The sequence below is a fragment of the Octopus bimaculoides genome, chromosome 1 (genome assembly GCF_046866305.1).
Source record: "Octopus bimaculoides isolate indiv1 chromosome 1, ASM4686630v1, whole genome shotgun sequence".
NCBI classification, from domain to species: domain Eukaryota; kingdom Metazoa; phylum Mollusca; class Cephalopoda; order Octopoda; family Octopodidae; genus Octopus; species Octopus bimaculoides.
The window spans coordinates 188,218,874-188,236,364 of NC_142928.1; the positions used below are offsets into that span (position 1 = coordinate 188,218,874).

Here is a 17,491-nt window from a genome sequence, read left to right on the forward strand (position 1 = left end):
CATATTAGGCTGACACCCCGACTTCCACATGGAGGGTTAAGAGTTCAAGGAAAGGCTGTTTATTATGTTTGTCTTTTTCCCATCCACTTTCGTTGATCACTATTCCCGAGAGAATCATGGGATCCAGTTGTTAACGTCGTTCCTTCCTGGAGCCATTTTGGAATCCCAGGATATGTATCCTTTGTGCTTCGATCCCACGTCTACCAGAACAAGTTGCAGGTTTAATGCTAGTCGTACCGGCATTTGGTGGAGGCTACAATATGTTTTTCGAACAGATCCTTCTACTTAAGGTTTGAAGGCATCACTTTTTAACCCACACGACAGACGATGTCTTTATTCGCACCAGGCTGGTATTTGTATTGGACTCGTCTCCTGAACTAGTCGCGAGCAAAAGGAAATAAAAGTTGTGTCATTTGGGAGTGATGTAGTGGATATCATCTGACGTCTTCATCATGAAAATTGTGAAAAATTGCGACCAGATTTTTCTGGTGAGAAGTAACTATCTGAAAATAATTCAGTCATCATTAGAACATTATTAAAACCAATACCATGCGTCGTTGAGTACTATATTTAGTTATTTTTAAAACGGGAAAGAGTTATGTACCTTGTCTTAGGATATAATACACGCAACTCTGTCGCAACTCTTTTAGAGGCCCCCTGCAACATTTTGTTTCGAGACACCCCCCACCCCCCATCCCTTCAATCAAAATTCATAATCTACGCACCTTTTATTCATAGCTATATTTTACTTTATTCTATCTGAAGTTCAATATTTCACGTTATCCTAAAGAACATCTTTAAAAGTATCAAATTAAATTTATTTAGGTCTATTACAAATTTCAACAAGTAAACATTCCAGATATGAATAAAAGAGCACTTTTATAATCCAGGCAATTTTCAAAGACAAACACGGCGCACTTTTCGCTTCGTGAAATCATCGATCAGTTCAGAATAATCAAACTGAGAGCTAAGTTCGTGTTCAATAGATATCATAGACAATCCACAAAGTCTGGTACACGTTCGTGGTACAATGCAATATTTTTACAAGAACTTTTGCAAATACAATATATTAGCATTTTATTTCTTGAAATTTTCAGTTAACATAGTTTAATATTTGTTAAACAGATGACCCATCTTAGTACTATGATCTTAACATGGGCCCCTCAACCGCGGAGGCCCCATGCGACTGCAATGGCCCTGGATACATGGCGAACACAGAACCGACGTTTTTTCAGCCCTCGGTACATTAGCTTTCCATTCAGCTTATGGGGTTTGGGTATTGTTTACTGGATAAACAATTCTAGTTAACGCTTTCTAGAGACTGGTTATATCAACTCGTTGAGACGAAAAAGTAATGCATTGCAACGCAAGAGATCGACAGTTCGCATGCCAAGACAACGGTATCAGAACCAATCCGACATTCGTTTGGATCTTCACAAAGTCTCAATGACAGACGTACTGTATAATGAACATGCTTCGTTACAGCTAAATTGGAGGTAAATTTATATCATGTGGTAAACTAGATAGTTTTTTTTTTTTATTACACTCATGATAGAGAAAATAATTAGCTTCATTGAATACTTTTAGTCAAGGAAAGTAAGGGAGGCAACTCCTTGACTCAAATTGAAAATTAAGTAGAAAGAGATTTAGTGAGGTGTGTGGCCTTTAGTAAATAGTGACACCAAACGTTTTGGTATTAATAGGCCACATCAATGATGCATAGCTTTGTTAGCACTCACCATACACTAGATCAACGCATCTTAAATTATGGGTCGCGACCCCAAATGGAGTCGTGAAGCGAAATGCTGAGGTCGCGAAAATTAAATTCAAACACTTGAATTTCAGTATTTATGTTATTTCACAAACGCATATCAAATACCTAGAGTCGCTCAAAATCTCGTGATGGAAAATGAGATCGTGAATGAAAAAAGTTTAAGAAGCGCTGCACTAGATAACTGGGGGGATATAAGGATTTTAAGTGAATGGTCAAAGTCGTAAAAACTTAACAGTGACAAGGGTCCCAGAGTCATCATGTGTGAATAATCTTTTCTACTCTAGGCACAAGGCCCAAAATTTGTGGGGAGAGGGCTAGTCGACCCCAGTATGCAATTGGTACTTAATTTATCGACCTCGAAAAGAGGAAAGGCAAAGTCGACCTCAGCGAAATTTAAACTCAGATCGTAAAGACAGACGAAATACCCGCTATGCACTTCGCCCGGCGTGCTAACGTTTCTTATTTCTTTATTGCCCACAAGGGTTTACACACAGAGAGGACAAACAAGGACAGACAAAGGGATTAAGTCGATTATATCGACGTCAGTGCGTAACTGGTACTTATTTAAAAGACCCCGAAAAAATGAAAGTCGACCTCGGCGGGATTTGAACTTAGAACGTAGCGGCAGGCGTGCTAACGTTTCTGCCAGCTCGCCGCCTTATCATGTGTGAATAATGATACAGCTAAATTGATGTTTATATATTATGGGGAACCAAGACGGTGAGCTGGCAGAATCGCTACCACGCCGGGCAAAATGCTTAGCAGAATTTCTTCCGACTTTACATTCTCAGTTCAAATGGAAATAAAAGTTGAGTTATTTTGGAGTGATGTAGTGGATATCATCTGATGTCTTCGTGAAAATTGTGGAAAATTGGGACCAGATGATTTTCTGGTGAGAAATAACTATTTGAAAATAATTCAGTTATCATTAGAACGTTATTAAAACCAATATCATGCGTTGTTGAGTACTAAGAGTTATGTACCTTGTCTTAGGATATAATACACGCAGCTCTGTCACGTGACTTTTTAGAGGCATCCTGCAACATTTTGTTTCGAAGCCCCATCACTTCAATCAAAATTCATAATCTACGCACCTTTTATTCATAGCTATATTTTACTTTATTCTATCTGAAATTCAATATTTCACGTTATCCGGGCGAAATGCTTAATGGTATTTCGTCTGCCTTTACGTTCTGAGTTCAAATTCCGCCGAGGTCGACTTTGCCTTTCATCCTTTCGAGGTCTTTAAATTAAGTACCAGTTACGCACTGGCGTCGATATAATCAACTTAATCCCTTTGTCTGTCCTTGTTTGTACCCTTTGTGTCTAGCCCCTTGTGGGCAGTAAAGAAATAAGAAACGTTAGCACGCCGGGCGAAATGTTTAGCAGGTATTTCGTCTGTCTTTGTGTTCTGAGTTCAAATTCCGCCGAGGTCGACTTTGCCTTTCGTCCTTTCGGAGTCGATAAATTAATTACCAGTTGCGTACTAGTGTCTATCTAATTGATTGGCCCCCACCTCCCCAAAAATTTCGGGCCTTGTGCCTCGAGCAGAAAAGAATATTTTTGATTTCCTTCACAAAATCCGGCTAATTGCGGCCCATGACAAATGAGCCGCACAAAGACGGGTGGCTGTTGCAGCGAGTGTCATTGGTCATTCTTCACAGCATCGCAATCATTTCAGCAAAGCGCCATTTTAACTGGGGTGTACAAACTGTCACTCCCTACCCACCCTCTCAGGAAGAGTGGAGGTTTGGTCAGACCTGGTCTGAATGCTTTTAAGTGGGTACTTGTTAAATACGCTCAGATCTATAGTCATTATAGTATCATGCCTCACTTATTAAAGCACCCGTTACACTCTCAGAGTGGTTGGCGTTAGGAAGGGTATCCAACCGTAGAAACCATGCCAAAGGCGGCGAGCTGGCAGAAACGTTAGCACGCCGGGCGAAATGCTTAGCGGCATTTCGTCTGCCGCTACGTTCAGAGTTCAAATTCCGCCGAGGTCGACTTTGCCTTTCATCCTTTCGGGGTCGATAAATTAAGTACCAGTTACGCACAGGGGTCGATGTAATTGACTTAATCCCTTTGTCCGTCCTTGTTTGTCCCCTCTATGTTTAGCCCCTTGTGGGCAATAAAGAAATAAGAAACCATGCCAAATCACACTGAAGTCTGGTACAGCCCCTCAGCTTACCAACCAGCTCCGTCGCGTGACTTTTAGAGACCCCCATTCCTTCAATCAAAATTCATTATCTACGAACCTTTTATTCATAGCTATATTTTACTTTATTCTATCTGAAGTTCAATATTTCATGTTATCCTAAAGAACATCTTTAAAAGTACAGCAAATTAAATTTGTTTAGGTCTATTACAAATTTCAATAAATAAAACATCCAGATATGAATAAAAGAGAACTTTTATAATCCAGGCAACTTTCAAAGACAAACACGGTGCACTTTTTGCTTCACGAAATCAGATCCGTTCAGAATAGGTGCAGGAGTGGCTGTGTAGTAAGTTGCTTGCTTACCAACCACATGGTTCCGGGTTCAGTCCCACTGCGTGGCACCTTGGGCAAGTGTCTTCTACTATAGCCTCGGGCCGACCAAAGCCTTGTGAGTTGATTTGGTAGACGGAAACTGAAAGAAACCCGTCGTATATATGTATATGTATGTGTGTGTGTCTGTGTTCGTCCCCCCCAACATCGCTTGACAACCGATGCTGATGTGTTTACGTCCCCGTAATTTAGCGGTTCGGCAAAAGTAACCGATAGAATAAGAACTAGGCTTACAAAGAATAAGTCCTGTGGTCGATTTGCTCGACTAAAGGCGGTGCTCCAGCATGGCCGCAGTCAAATGACTGAAACAAGTAAAAGAGTAATAATGAAACTGAGTTCATGTTCGATAGATATCAGACAATCCACAAAGTCTGGTACACTTTCGTGGTATAATGCAATATTTTTACTAGAAGTTTTGCAAGTACAATGTCCTAGCATTTTATTTCTTGAAATTTTCAGTTAACATGGATAGTTTAATTCTTGTTCAACATCTTAACCAAAGTAAATAGATGACTCATCTACGTACTTTTATCTTAACATGAAGCCCCTCAACCATGGAGGGCTCCTGCGACTGGAGGGCTTGCAGGGGCTTAGCAACGGCCCTATTACCAGCCCTTTCCAAGCCATCCAACCCATGCTAGCATGGACAATGGTCGTTAAATGATGATGGCGATGACGATTATGTAAATACAACAGATTTATTATTAGTTTGTCCATCGTTGTCGACGATGACCGAGGACATCATGTGGGAGAAGACGGGACAAGGCATGTCCAGCTGTGACCAATCAATCCAATGCATGCTTGCAAGGCTGTACCACAGGTCGGACATTAGTCGTCTGTTGGGACTGAACGCAAGGAGTTGGCTCTGGACTTGCGTAGTTCACATTTTCCTTGTGTTCCGGCAATCCTGTTCTGTTCATAGAAGGTGGTACCTATGTAGGTGCAGCTTTTCCAGATGTAAAAACAATATATGGTTACAGAATTTAAAAGGTATGAACCAGCATCCATCAATTTTCATGACAACATCCATTTTCCTCCATGCTGGCACATCCAAACAAAATGCTTAGCGGCATTTCTTCCTGCTCTTTACATTCAGAACTGAAATCCCACAAGACCAACTTTGCTTTTTATCCCCCTCATGATAATGACCATGATGAATTCCAATATTTTAAATCCAGGTTTGTCCCCGTTAACGGGATGGCCGGATCTACCTCACTCTTACAGCAACTGCTCTCACACCATCTTGCCCAGTTTGGGGCGTCCTCTCTCCTCAAGCCAACCCTCCTAATCTCCTCCTCCACATTTTCTTCAGTCAACCTTGCTTTTACAGTTTATTCACTTTAAACTCAAGAACTCTCCTCCGAACATGATCCTCGTTCCTCCTCAACACATACCCATACCACCGCACTCTATTCGCCCTTGCCAGCTGTTCCACCGATTCCTCCAACTCCAGCATCCCCATCATGAAGTCCTCAGCCCGCCTTTTATCCAATAGTTTCACACCACACATTGCTCTCTCGGTCCTTCTCAAAATTGCCATTTCACTTTCCCACAGACACCATGTCTCACTTCCATACAGCATTGCAGATCTCACACAACTCTGATAAACCCTTCCTTTCATCTTCAGAGGTTGATAAAATAAAGTAGCAATCAAGTATTTGTGTTGGCGGTACCCTCCCCTTAAAACCTGCCAGCCTTCAACCCTGCAACAGAGGGAATATGCCATGGAAACCGAGTAACTAGACTTATGTGCATGCAAAAGACATTTGACGATGATGACATGATATGAGAATATAGGCAGTAAGGGAACCAGAAGCACTGAAACAAATTTTCCAATTTCAAGAAAGGAATTCTTTTAAGAAAACATTTCTCTGAATTAAAGGAAGAAGAAGAAAAAAAATTATAAAAGAAATATTTTAAACAAGAAAGAAAAACAACACAAGATAATTGTTTTTTTTTTAAAAAAGAGAACATTTTATCACACTCTTCAAAAGATAAGAGACCTTCAATTGAAGATCTAAAGTTGTGTACAAAATATTTAGGTCAGCCAAAACAAAATCTTCACCAACACCAGTTCAAAACTGAAACAATTTCAGTCGGCCAATTTTGCTTGACCATCCTAAATGTGCTTTAATTGTGTTAACAGTTTGTTTTTTGCACCTTCCTTCGTTTCAAACAACAATGTTGAAAGAACGGAAATTTGGTGAAAATCTGACAAAATATCAAAGGAATTGCATTAATTTCATTCCTTACAACATTGAAGTCGTCTGTCTTAAATAAAATGCAGAGAGAGAGAGAAAGAGAGCAACTGCCATTCAAATGCCAGCTCTAGTATGAGGTTATGTACAAATGAGTGGAAAATCAAGTCTTTTTTTTTATTTATTGCTGTACAAAGGACAGGTGACTAGTTGGTCGAACAATTCACCTGTAAATAATTCAACATTCGGATCTGGAAGAATTATCTAGGTAATGGATAAGTTAGTGTCGTCGACTGCGACTTCGACTCCGACTTGACGGTCTCCGGTTCGGACGCCAGTTTTCTTCCCTTTTATCTTTCCGTGCTCGATCGGAACTGCCACCTCTTTTATCGCTGCTTCGTTCTGGTCGTTCCTGAAAGGAGGTACAAAAAGCTTGATGTTACATAAATGTCACAGAAACAGAAAACATCCTCATAAAATTACAAACCAAAATCTCTATTTCTTTACTCAACCAACTAACACCGAAGATCTTTTCAGTCTAGAATACAGGGTGACCCCCACCCACCAAAAAAAACAAAAAAAAAACAGAACCCACAAGTTTTGGGCATCACTGGGATGATGCAGAGGGATAGATTGAGATGAACAGTGGTTCCAGCAAAACGGGTCTTCAACTACTTTTAAGGATTACTTAACAAGAATTTGTTTTACCCTGCACTTCTATCTCTGTCTTTTCCATTGTCTCCTGTGTCTTTTATTGTGTGTGTGTGTGTGTGTATACACACACACACACACACACACACACACACACACACACACACACACACACACACATATATATATATATATATATATATATATATATATATATATATATACATCTATATATATTTTAAAAATAACGTCGACCACTAACGTGGACAATTAATGCGCTAGAAATAGATCACATTTTGTGTCTATTAAGACCTAAAAAGTTCTCAACATGAAATATAGCAGCATACCAAAAACGTGAGCGGGCAAGACATTTAAAATCACCTAAAAAAAAATCATTATTAAACAGGAACCAGGTTTCGGATTTAACAAATTCTTACCATTTGTCTATTCCTCATCAGCCTGATTTGTAATGTAGCAGCAATTTTCAGAATCGTATACATAGTTGCCCACCGCCATGTGTGCGCGTGCATATGGTTCTGCTAATTACAGCTTAATGGTAAAGTTCAAAAGTCTTCGTTTTGGCGCACTAATTCCAGGAATATATCCGCAGAAACTATTTACTGCGTCGAATATATTCAGAATGAGAATATGAGTAATGGGTGTCATTATTACACTACGGTTTTTTTGGGGTCACCCTGTATGTGTATGTGTATATATATATATATATATATATATATACTAACACACATATATACAGGGTGACCCAAAAAAAACCGAGCCCACAAACTTTTGAATAAAACGATGCAGAGGGATAGATCGAGATGAGCGGTGGTTACAGCAAGATGGGGCCACTCCCATCGCATCAAATAACTCCCTAGCCTGGGCGAGACAACGATTTCGGGCGAGACAACGATTTCAGAAGAGACTGATCAGCAGGAAGTGTGTGACGTTGAGTGGGCACCACATTCACCGGACTTGAACCCCACCAGATTCTTATCTGCGGGGTTATCTCAAGGATAATGCTTATCAGAACACTCCCTCAAACGATTGGTGAACTGAAGACAACAATCACAGCAGAAATCAGGGAAATCCCCAGAGGAAAGTGTTTGAGTAATTGACAATCTTGCATGACGTATGCAAGTGTTTGTGCAACGTATGCCATTTGGAGCATATTTTGAAAAGAGCATGACATTTATGCAAAGGGAATGATCGTACACAGACCAAAGTCCAGCAAATTTCTTTTGAAATTTGCTGGACCTTTGTAGGATTTAATAAAATTTTTATGGGTTGTTTTTTTGGGGTCACCCTGTAAGTTGCGACACTAACGTTCTTCTCTGGACATATGTTGCTCACTGAAGAAAAGTGGTTTAATTATTGAAAAGCTTAACCCCATGGCAATGGGCTTTTTCTATCAGGCAATTAGGTTACACCAACGGTATTCATCTCAGCCAAGATCAGCAATTAACACACGACAATGGTTTGGCGTATATTTACGTCAACCGCTTTAAAGTGTGCACTGTTTATTTATGTAAACTGTCATCACTGCGTGGACCGTAAATTCAATGAAAGTGGCATGGTTGGATGCAACCTAGGTGCATTGGTATCAAGCCTTATTATTATTATTATTATTATTATTATTATTATTGAACGATGGCAGAATTGTTAGCACGCCGGGCGAAATGCTAAGCAGCATGTCATCCATCTTTACGTTCTGAGTTCAAATTCCACCGAGGTCAACTTTGCCTTTCATCCTTTTGTGGTCAGTAAATTAAGTACCAGCTGTGTACTGGGGTTGATCTAATCAATTGGCCCTCCTCCCCAAAAAGTGCAGGCCTTGTGCCTAGAGTAAAAAAGATGATAATTATTATTATTATTATTATTATTATTATTATTGAAGACGGCAAGCGCTGGCAGAATGCTAAGCAGCATGTCATCCATCTTTACGTTCTGAGTTCAAATTCCACCGAGGTCAACTTTGCTTTTCATCCTTTCAGGATTGATAAATTTAGTACCACTGAAACACTGGGGTTGATGTAATCGACTAGCACCCCCACCCAAAAAAAATTTCAGGCCTTGTGCCAATAGTAGAAAGGATTACCATCATCATTATATAGAAATTGAATACTTTACTTTTCGTTTTTCTTCCATCTCTCTTCTCTTTTTACGTTCTGCTTCTTCTTCCTTCTCTAACTCTCTTCGCCTCTGTTCTCGTTCTAATTGCCGTTGTCGCCGTTCTCTTTCTCGATCTGCAATCTAAGCAACAATTGGTCACCTTTAGTTTCATGGAAACATTAACAAAAGAGACACCATATATTAACCAATCAAGTTCCTCGGTCACCCTGACTCCAGTTCCTACAGGATATTCGTGAACAGTAACATTCTCGGTCACATAATTTCATTGGACAGAGGTTATGATAATCTCAAACCACCACACCCTTCATCATCAACATCCATCTTCCATGCGTGCATGAGTAGGATGGTTAACAGGAGCTGGCCAAGTAGAAAAACTACCCTAGGCTACTGTGCCTGTTTTGGCAGGGATTTTTCCAGCTGGATGCCCTTCTTAACACCAGCAGAACCCTGAAACCATGTAACATGAAACAAATAATTCTAACCATGATAAATCTTGTAGTCTTGTGATGTCATCAATATCGTTAATTCCAGCATATTTCATCACAAGGTAAATAGAAATTCTTCATCATCATCATCATCATTTAATGTCTGTTTTCCCAGCTGGCATGGACTGGACAGTTTGGCAGGAGCTGGTAAGGCTCGGAGCCACACTAAGCATGCAGTACAGTTTGTAAAAGTGGTTGGTGTTAGGAAGGGCATCCAGCTGTAGAAATCATGCCAAAACAGACAACTGGAGCCTGGAGCAGCTCCCCAGCTTGCCAGCTCCTGTCAAACCGTCCAACCCATGCCAGCATAGGAAACAAACACTGAATGAAGATGACAATGATGATGATGAAATGCTAATTTTATAGCATGTGCTGCATAAATTGCATAAGTTTTGTATGTGATACGAAATAAATGATCTTCATTTATGGAAACACAAACAACATTGATTTGGCTTTCCTACAATTAAAATAATTATATATTTCATCGGCACAGGCACGTGGGTGTGGCTAAAATGCTTGTTTTACAGTCACATGGCTTCAGGTTCAATTCAACTGGACAAATGCCTTCCACTATAATCCCAGGTTGACCAATGCCTTATGAGCAAATCTGAATAACAAAAACTGTGTGGAAGCCTGTCATGTGTGTGTGTGTGTGGTTGTGTTTGGCCTCAAACCCCACCTTGACAACTAGCGTCAGTTTGTTCACATCCCCATTAAATTAGCAGTTCAGCAAAGGGGACTGATGGAATAAATGTGTTAAAAAAAAAATGTACTGGAGTAAATTTGTTCAACTAAACCCTTCAAGCATGGCCGCAGTCCAATAACTGAAACTGGAGATAAAGAGAGACAAGAATATTCTTACCTGACTTTCTGTTAGTGGCAACCAGTATATACACGGAACAGCTTTGGTTTTCCTAAATAAATCATCTAGTAATTTGGCAGGGGCTTCTTCTTCTATTACTTTCTTTTCTGCAAAACAATAAAACAAAAAAAATAAAATAACTACAGAAATCTATCTAGAGAATGTCATCTCAAACTTTTGGAAAACCAGGAAGACTGGGACACAGCAGTGAAAGCCAATCTCAAAATATCAAGGCTTATGAAGGAGATGATAGAAGAAGGAGATATGTGGCGCATTGCTGTACTCAAGAGGAGCCACCCCACCACAAGAGAACTGACAGTCTAAAACCACCTTGGTAATGCCAGTTCATAAAGGGCTCTGCCCTGTCAACTTTCACCTCCCACCCACATTTCGCTCCCTAACACCTAAAAAGCACTGGTGATGGTGACAGGGCCATGTAAAGAGCACTGGTGATGGGGCCACGGAAAGAGCACTGGTGATGGGGCCACGTAAAGAGCACTGGTGATGGTGCCACGTAAAGAACACTGGTGGTGGGGGCCACGTAAAAAGCAACTGGTGATGGTGACGGGGCCATGTAAAGAGCACTGGTGATGGTGCCACGTAAAGAGCACTGGTGATGGTGCCATGTAAAGAGCACTGGTGATGGGGCCACGTAAAAAGCACTGGTGATGGGGCCACATAAAGAGCAATGGTGATGGTTCCACATAAAGAGCAATGGTGATGGGGCCACGTAAAGAGCAATGGTGATAGTGTAAAAAGCACCCAGTACACACTGTAAAATGGCTGGCAGATAAAGGGCATTCAGTTGTAGAAATGAAGCCAAAACAGACTATGAAACCTGGAGCAGCTCTTGGCCTTGCCAGCTCCTGTCTAACCCATACCAGCATGGAAAACAGACAATAAATGATGATGAAATATAGCCTGAAAAAATAAATCACTAATCACATGGGAACCAAACACCACACCTGTACATGTAGTGAATGGTTAAGAAGTTCGCTTTGCAATCACAAGCTCCTAGGTTCAATCTCACTCTATGGCATCTTGGGCAAATGACTTTTACTCTTGCCTCGAGTCAACCCAAGCCTTTTTGAGTGAAATTGGTAGGAAACCGTGCAGAAGCTTGTCAGAGGGATGCTTACTGCAATCCAAAGGCACAGTATTGTCACAATAGTGTCACACTACACAACTGTAGTGGAGGATTACTTTAATGGTAAACATGTCTGTGGAATACTCAACCACTTACATGCTAACTCAACAAACAGGTAATACAGTTGTTCAACCAAATGACCCAACTGATGGAGATCTTTTTATTAATACAGGAACAGAATACCTATTCACAAGAGACTCTAAAGCAAAACAACTGACATGAAGAATCCAGACGTCATTCCAGTATAAGGAGCTAAACTATGAAATGGCCTGCCATATATATTTCATTTTGGTCCATACTTCAAACCACAATGTCTAATGTTATTAAAAATATATTCTGAAAGTATAACTACAAAGGAAGACCTGTATATCTAACTGAAACCCTTATGACTCCTGGAGGTCCGTATAAAATTTTAGGGAGTCCATGCAAGAAAATAACAAATTGGGAGTCCACATAGTATTTGAGGGATCCAGACATATTTATTACAAGAAACAACTAGGTTTCTTTCTCTAATGCTTTACAACATGTTCCTGGCTGCTAAAACATGTTTTCTCAGAGAGTGCTGTTGCTAACTTACACAAGTGAACATGTGAAAAACAAAATAAAACTTAAGACTTCTGAAAGAATTATCTGTAAAAGTATTATTTAAACATCAAATGGCTATGGGGATTCACCAATGTAAAACTGGAATCCAAGGGATCCATAGATAAAAAATGGTTGAGAACCCCTGACTTAAGTATAATTACAAGATGCAAAATGACTGAAAGATATCAGAAGCTCTGTGTGTGTGTAACTATAATATTAACCCTTTCATTACTGTATTTATTTTGAGATGCTCTGTGTTTCTTTTAATTACTTTTAATATAACAAAGAATTTAGTAAAATAACTTAGTTATCATTAAGCTAGTGTTAGGAACATAAATTGTGACTACGGTTTGGTGGAAGATTTTAATTCAAAACTTATGAAAACAAGACATTTATACTATAGGGCCAAAGTTGGTTTCAGCCAGGTTAGTAACGAAAGGGTTAAATCAGTTACCTTTCTTTTCTCTTTTTTCTCCACTTAGTGCCCGTTTTTTCCTTTCTCTGGACCTTGACCGAGACTGTGAACAAGACGCTGACCTCGACCGCCGTCTCATCTTACCACGATCCCATTCTCTCACTTTTTTAATATCTTCTTTCTTCTTCATTTCTCGCACTGATTTCTCAGCCGATTTCACTGTTTTAACACTGACATCTTGCTGGATTTCTCGGATAATGTCCTGAGGGCCTTCCTCTTTGGAACGATAGTAACTCACCTGAAATGCAAGACAAGAAGTTAGAACTATGCATAACATATACACAAGTAAATCATATCCCAATCAAAACTAATAAGATTCAATAAAATGCTTCAAATAATTATTTTAATTAACCCATTTGATACTTTTTAAATGGTTTAAATTTAAATCTTCCATCAGAATTTCATGTTAATCTATATTCCAAACAAATGCTAGCTTAATCCTTTAGCATTTAAATCGCCATATCCAGTTAAAATATTCTGCTCATTTTATCTTAAACTGACCATATCTGGCCTATCACACTTACCCGAAAATATCGTTCTGCTTATGCCAGTGCCACATGACTGGCACCCATGCTGGTGGCACATAAGAAGCACCATTCGAGTGTGACTAATGCCAGTGCTACCCGACTGGCACCTGTTCCGATGGCATTTAAAAAGTACCATTCAAGTGTGGCCAATACCAGTGACACCTGACTGGCACCTGTGCTGGTGGCACGTAAAAAGTACCATTGAAGCATGGCCAATGCCAGTGCCGTCTGACTGGCACCCATGCCGATGGCACATAAGAAGCACCATTCGAGTGTGACTAATGCCAGTTCTGCCTGACTGGCACCTGTGCCGGTGGTACATAAAAAGCACCATCCAAGCATGGTCAATGCCAGTGCTGCCTGACTGTCTGCCATGCCAGTGGCACGTAGAAAGCACCCACTAGACTCTCGGAGTGGTTGGCATTAGGAGGGACATCCAGCTATAGAAACATTGCCAGATCAGATTGGAGCCTGGGGCAGCCTCCTGGCTTGCCAGTCCTCTGTCAAACTGTCCAACCCATGCCAACATGGAAAGCAGACATTAAACGACGATGATGATAATGATGATCACTGAAATCTCAGATCAATGCGAATAAATAAGCATTACGTTTGACAAAGAAATCTGAATGCTAAAGGATTGATAATGACAATGATATTTTACAAAATTCTTCATTATTTTCAAAATTAATTGAAACAGAAAGGCATTACTCTTCAACAGAAATATGATAACAAAAGAATTTAAAACTACTTCTAAAAAGATTTTAAAAAACGTTGCAAAACTATCAAAATTCAGTTTACCTCATCATCTGTTGCATATTCTACTCGCAAAATTTTTGGATTAGAAGATGGCCATTTGGTTCCATGTAGAGCTTTTCTGGTTAGGATAGCTTGTTCTTCTGTTTCATACTAAATAAAGAAATAATTCAGAATATATTAGAAAAGAAATGAGAACATTTTTCTCGAGTCATTTTAGAAGTATGCTATTTATATTTAGTTAACATTTCCTAATTTTACAAGTAGATGTATATTTACTATTTGCAGGTAAAAATATAGCATCTATTCAAAATAAAATTCATGATTTTACTTCATTTTTCAAATTTTAAAACATCAAACAACCTGAAAAGTCATTATAAATTATAAGACTAAAATAAGCTCAATTTATTACAATATATGCAATAGTTTCTAATACAGGCACAAGGCCAGAAATTCGTCAGGAGTAGATCAATTTAACTGACCTTCATATGTGATTGGTACATTATTTTATCAAATCCAAAAGATTAATGACAGATAAAAGTTCATCTTCACAGAATTTGAATTCAGAAGACAAAGAATCTTGACTATAAACCACAATTTGTTAAACACTAATAATTCTCAGTCTACTACCATATAATAATTTTGTTTTTTCTCTAATTTAATTCCAAGGCCAATTTCCAAAGGAGATAATTAGTTGATACTAAAACCTCAATACTTGACAGAAGTTTTATTTCCTTGACCCTGGAGGAATGAATGGCAATGTTGGCTTCATTCATGGGATTTGAACTGAAGGTCTTGTTTTGCAAGTTACTTGTTAACCACTGTTGCCAGTGTCACGTCAAAAAGCACCCTATACACTCTGTAAAATAGTTGACATTAGAAAGAGCATCCACCTGTAGAAACCATGCTTAAGCAGATACTGGAGCCCAACAACATCGTCAGCTCACCATTGCCCCTATCAAACCATCCAACCATGCCAACATGAAAAACAGATGTTAAATGATGATGATGGTGATTGGTAGGGGATCAGTCAATAAAATCGACCCCAGTACTTGACTGGTATATGTAAATAATAATAATAAAAAAACCTACCTTGGCAAAACAATGGGATTTAATCTTGTCTATCCAGAAACCATTTTCCACAACTGCTCCAGTTCGTTTTAAAAGTTCCTTTAACTGACCAATTGTAAAAGGACGAACTAAATTTCGGACATGCACTATCTTACTAACTGGATTATGAGCAGGTGATGGAGATCTCCGTGCAGCCATTGGTTCCTCGGGTTCAGTAATTGACAGCTGATGGCTGACCCTTCGAACAGTTAATGGGGACGTAAAAGTTTTGTTGGTCACTACCACAGCGGGGGCTTGTTGGTTAACAACTATTGGAGTGACAGGTTCTGAAAACATACAAGTGTTAAGTTATTAGTACAGTGAGTCATGTTATGTGCAGTATTGTGTATTTAGTGCATACTACTAATATGTTGCAACATTATTCTACACCAGCAGTTTATAGAATGTGGCTTTGTTTATAGAATGACAGTTTAGAAACTTTGGCTTTGAATATTAAGAAATTCCTGTGTCTCAGCCTTTCCATAATGCAAAAATAATTTATGTAAATTTTGCTATTTAAATATTAATGCAAGTTTACAGATGTTTCTAAACTAGATACAGAAGAAGAACTTCACTTAGTCTAACCCTTTCGTTACCAAACTGGCTGAAACCAACTCTGGCTCTATAGTATAAATGTCTTGTTTTCAGAAGTTTTGAATTAAAATCTTCCACCAAACCTTAGTCACAATATATATTCCTAACACTAGTTTAATGATAACTAAGATATTTTACTAAATTCTTTGTTACATTTAAAGTAATTGGAAGAAACACAGAGCATCTCAAAATAAATACAGTAACAAAAATGTTAAAGAACACAATACTCTTTGCACAACACAAATATTCAATAATGTTAAGACAAGAGTTTTAATAGCAAATAAGAATTATATAAGTCTTTGGTAAACAGTATAAATACTCAAACTGCAAATTTAGATTACAAACTTGTATTTATATTCAAGTATTTAACTTTTATTTTATTTATGAATAACTAATTTAACCCTTCAACATTCAGATTACTGTCAAATGTAAGGATTATTTATCATTTTATTTTGTATTAAACATAGATTATCTTGTAGCTTTGAGTTTTTGAGGATGCGATTGTTAATTTTTAGAATAACATTGTAGAGTTAGTGCAAGAGGTTAGATCTAGCCAGTTGAAGCATGATACATGTAGATTATTTGGGTGGATACAACCAGTTTAAATGCTAAGGGGTTAATGGAAGTAAATAATAAACATCTGAAACCTTAGTCTACCTTAAAGGAGCACTAATCCAAAGAGAGGATATTCCCACTTATTTTTTGCTAGTTTAAGTACAAGGTTAGTAATTTTTTGATGGGGGTGGTCCATCAACACCAGCAATAGACTGGTACTTTATTTTATCAACTCCAGAGAAACAGAAGACAAATTTGACCCCAGCAGAATTTAAACTCAGAACATGAAGAATTGCTAATCCACTGCCGTAAGCACAGCTAATTAATAAAACTTGAATGTGGCAGAAATGTTAGCATGCTGGGCAAAATGCTTAGTGGTATTTTGTCTGCCGCTACATTCTGAGTTCAAATTCTGCCGAGGTTGACTTTGCCTTTCATCCTTTCAAGGTTGATAAATTAAGTAGCAGTTGCATACTTGGGTCAGTCTAATTGACTGGGACCCTCCCCAAAAATTTCGAGTTTTGTGCCTAGAGTAGAAAAGAAAACTTGAATGTCTACTAAATATTTGCTTTAATATTACCTCTCTCAATTGGTGCAGCAGTCGCAGCAATGGGCACTGGTGCTGCAGCTGCAACTTCAGAAGAAACCTCCAAATCAGCATCAGTTAAGACTTCTCGTGCAGTAGTGACCAATTCAACTTCCTCCTCTTCCTCTTTCATCTAATCAACAACAAAAAAAGAAAATCACTGAAGCTTGCACCAATTAAATTCCTGCATGTCAACATGCTAATGTAATACAATTAATCATGCTGGTACCACGTCAAAAGTACCGATGCTGGTACCACATAAAATGTATCCAGTACACTCTGTAAAGTAGCTGGCATCAGGAAAGGCAACTGACCAAAGAAATCATGCCAGAAAGGAGAATGGAACCTGGTGCAATCCCCAGCCTTACCAGCTCCTGTCATACAATCCAACTTATACCAGTATGGGAAACAGACATTAAATGATGATGATGCAGATCAGTTCTTGCAACTTCTTTCTATTGGACTGTATGTCATATGAAATGTGGAGAATTCTGGAAAGTACCCCACC

General features: G+C 38.9%; 1 protein-coding gene across 3 annotated transcripts in view; it reads right to left on the reverse strand.

Moving 5' to 3' along the window:
* Nucleotides 1–6,267: 6,267 nt before the first annotated feature.
* The window catches only part of LOC106877945 (uncharacterized), a 114,115-nt gene continuing 102,891 nt past the window's right edge, over nt 6,268–17,491 (reverse strand). Inside the window, exons 13-19 of one of the 3 annotated variants that reach the window (XM_089364042.1) lie at nt 16,978–17,116; nt 15,231–15,535; nt 14,184–14,291; nt 12,838–13,096; nt 10,652–10,758; nt 9,302–9,424; nt 6,268–6,932 (exon numbers count right to left, since the gene is read on the reverse strand). In XM_089364042.1, the coding sequence (XP_089220168.1) occupies nt 6,801–6,932; nt 9,302–9,424; nt 10,652–10,758; nt 12,838–13,096; nt 14,184–14,291; nt 15,231–15,535; nt 16,978–17,116 (1,173 nt within the window). In that variant the 3' untranslated portion in view covers nt 6,268–6,800. The remainder of the gene's footprint in view (nt 6,933–9,301; nt 9,425–10,651; nt 10,759–12,837; nt 13,097–14,183; nt 14,292–15,230; nt 15,536–16,977; nt 17,117–17,491) is intronic. The other 2 variants (XM_089364054.1, XM_089364049.1) reach the window with 2 other exon arrangements.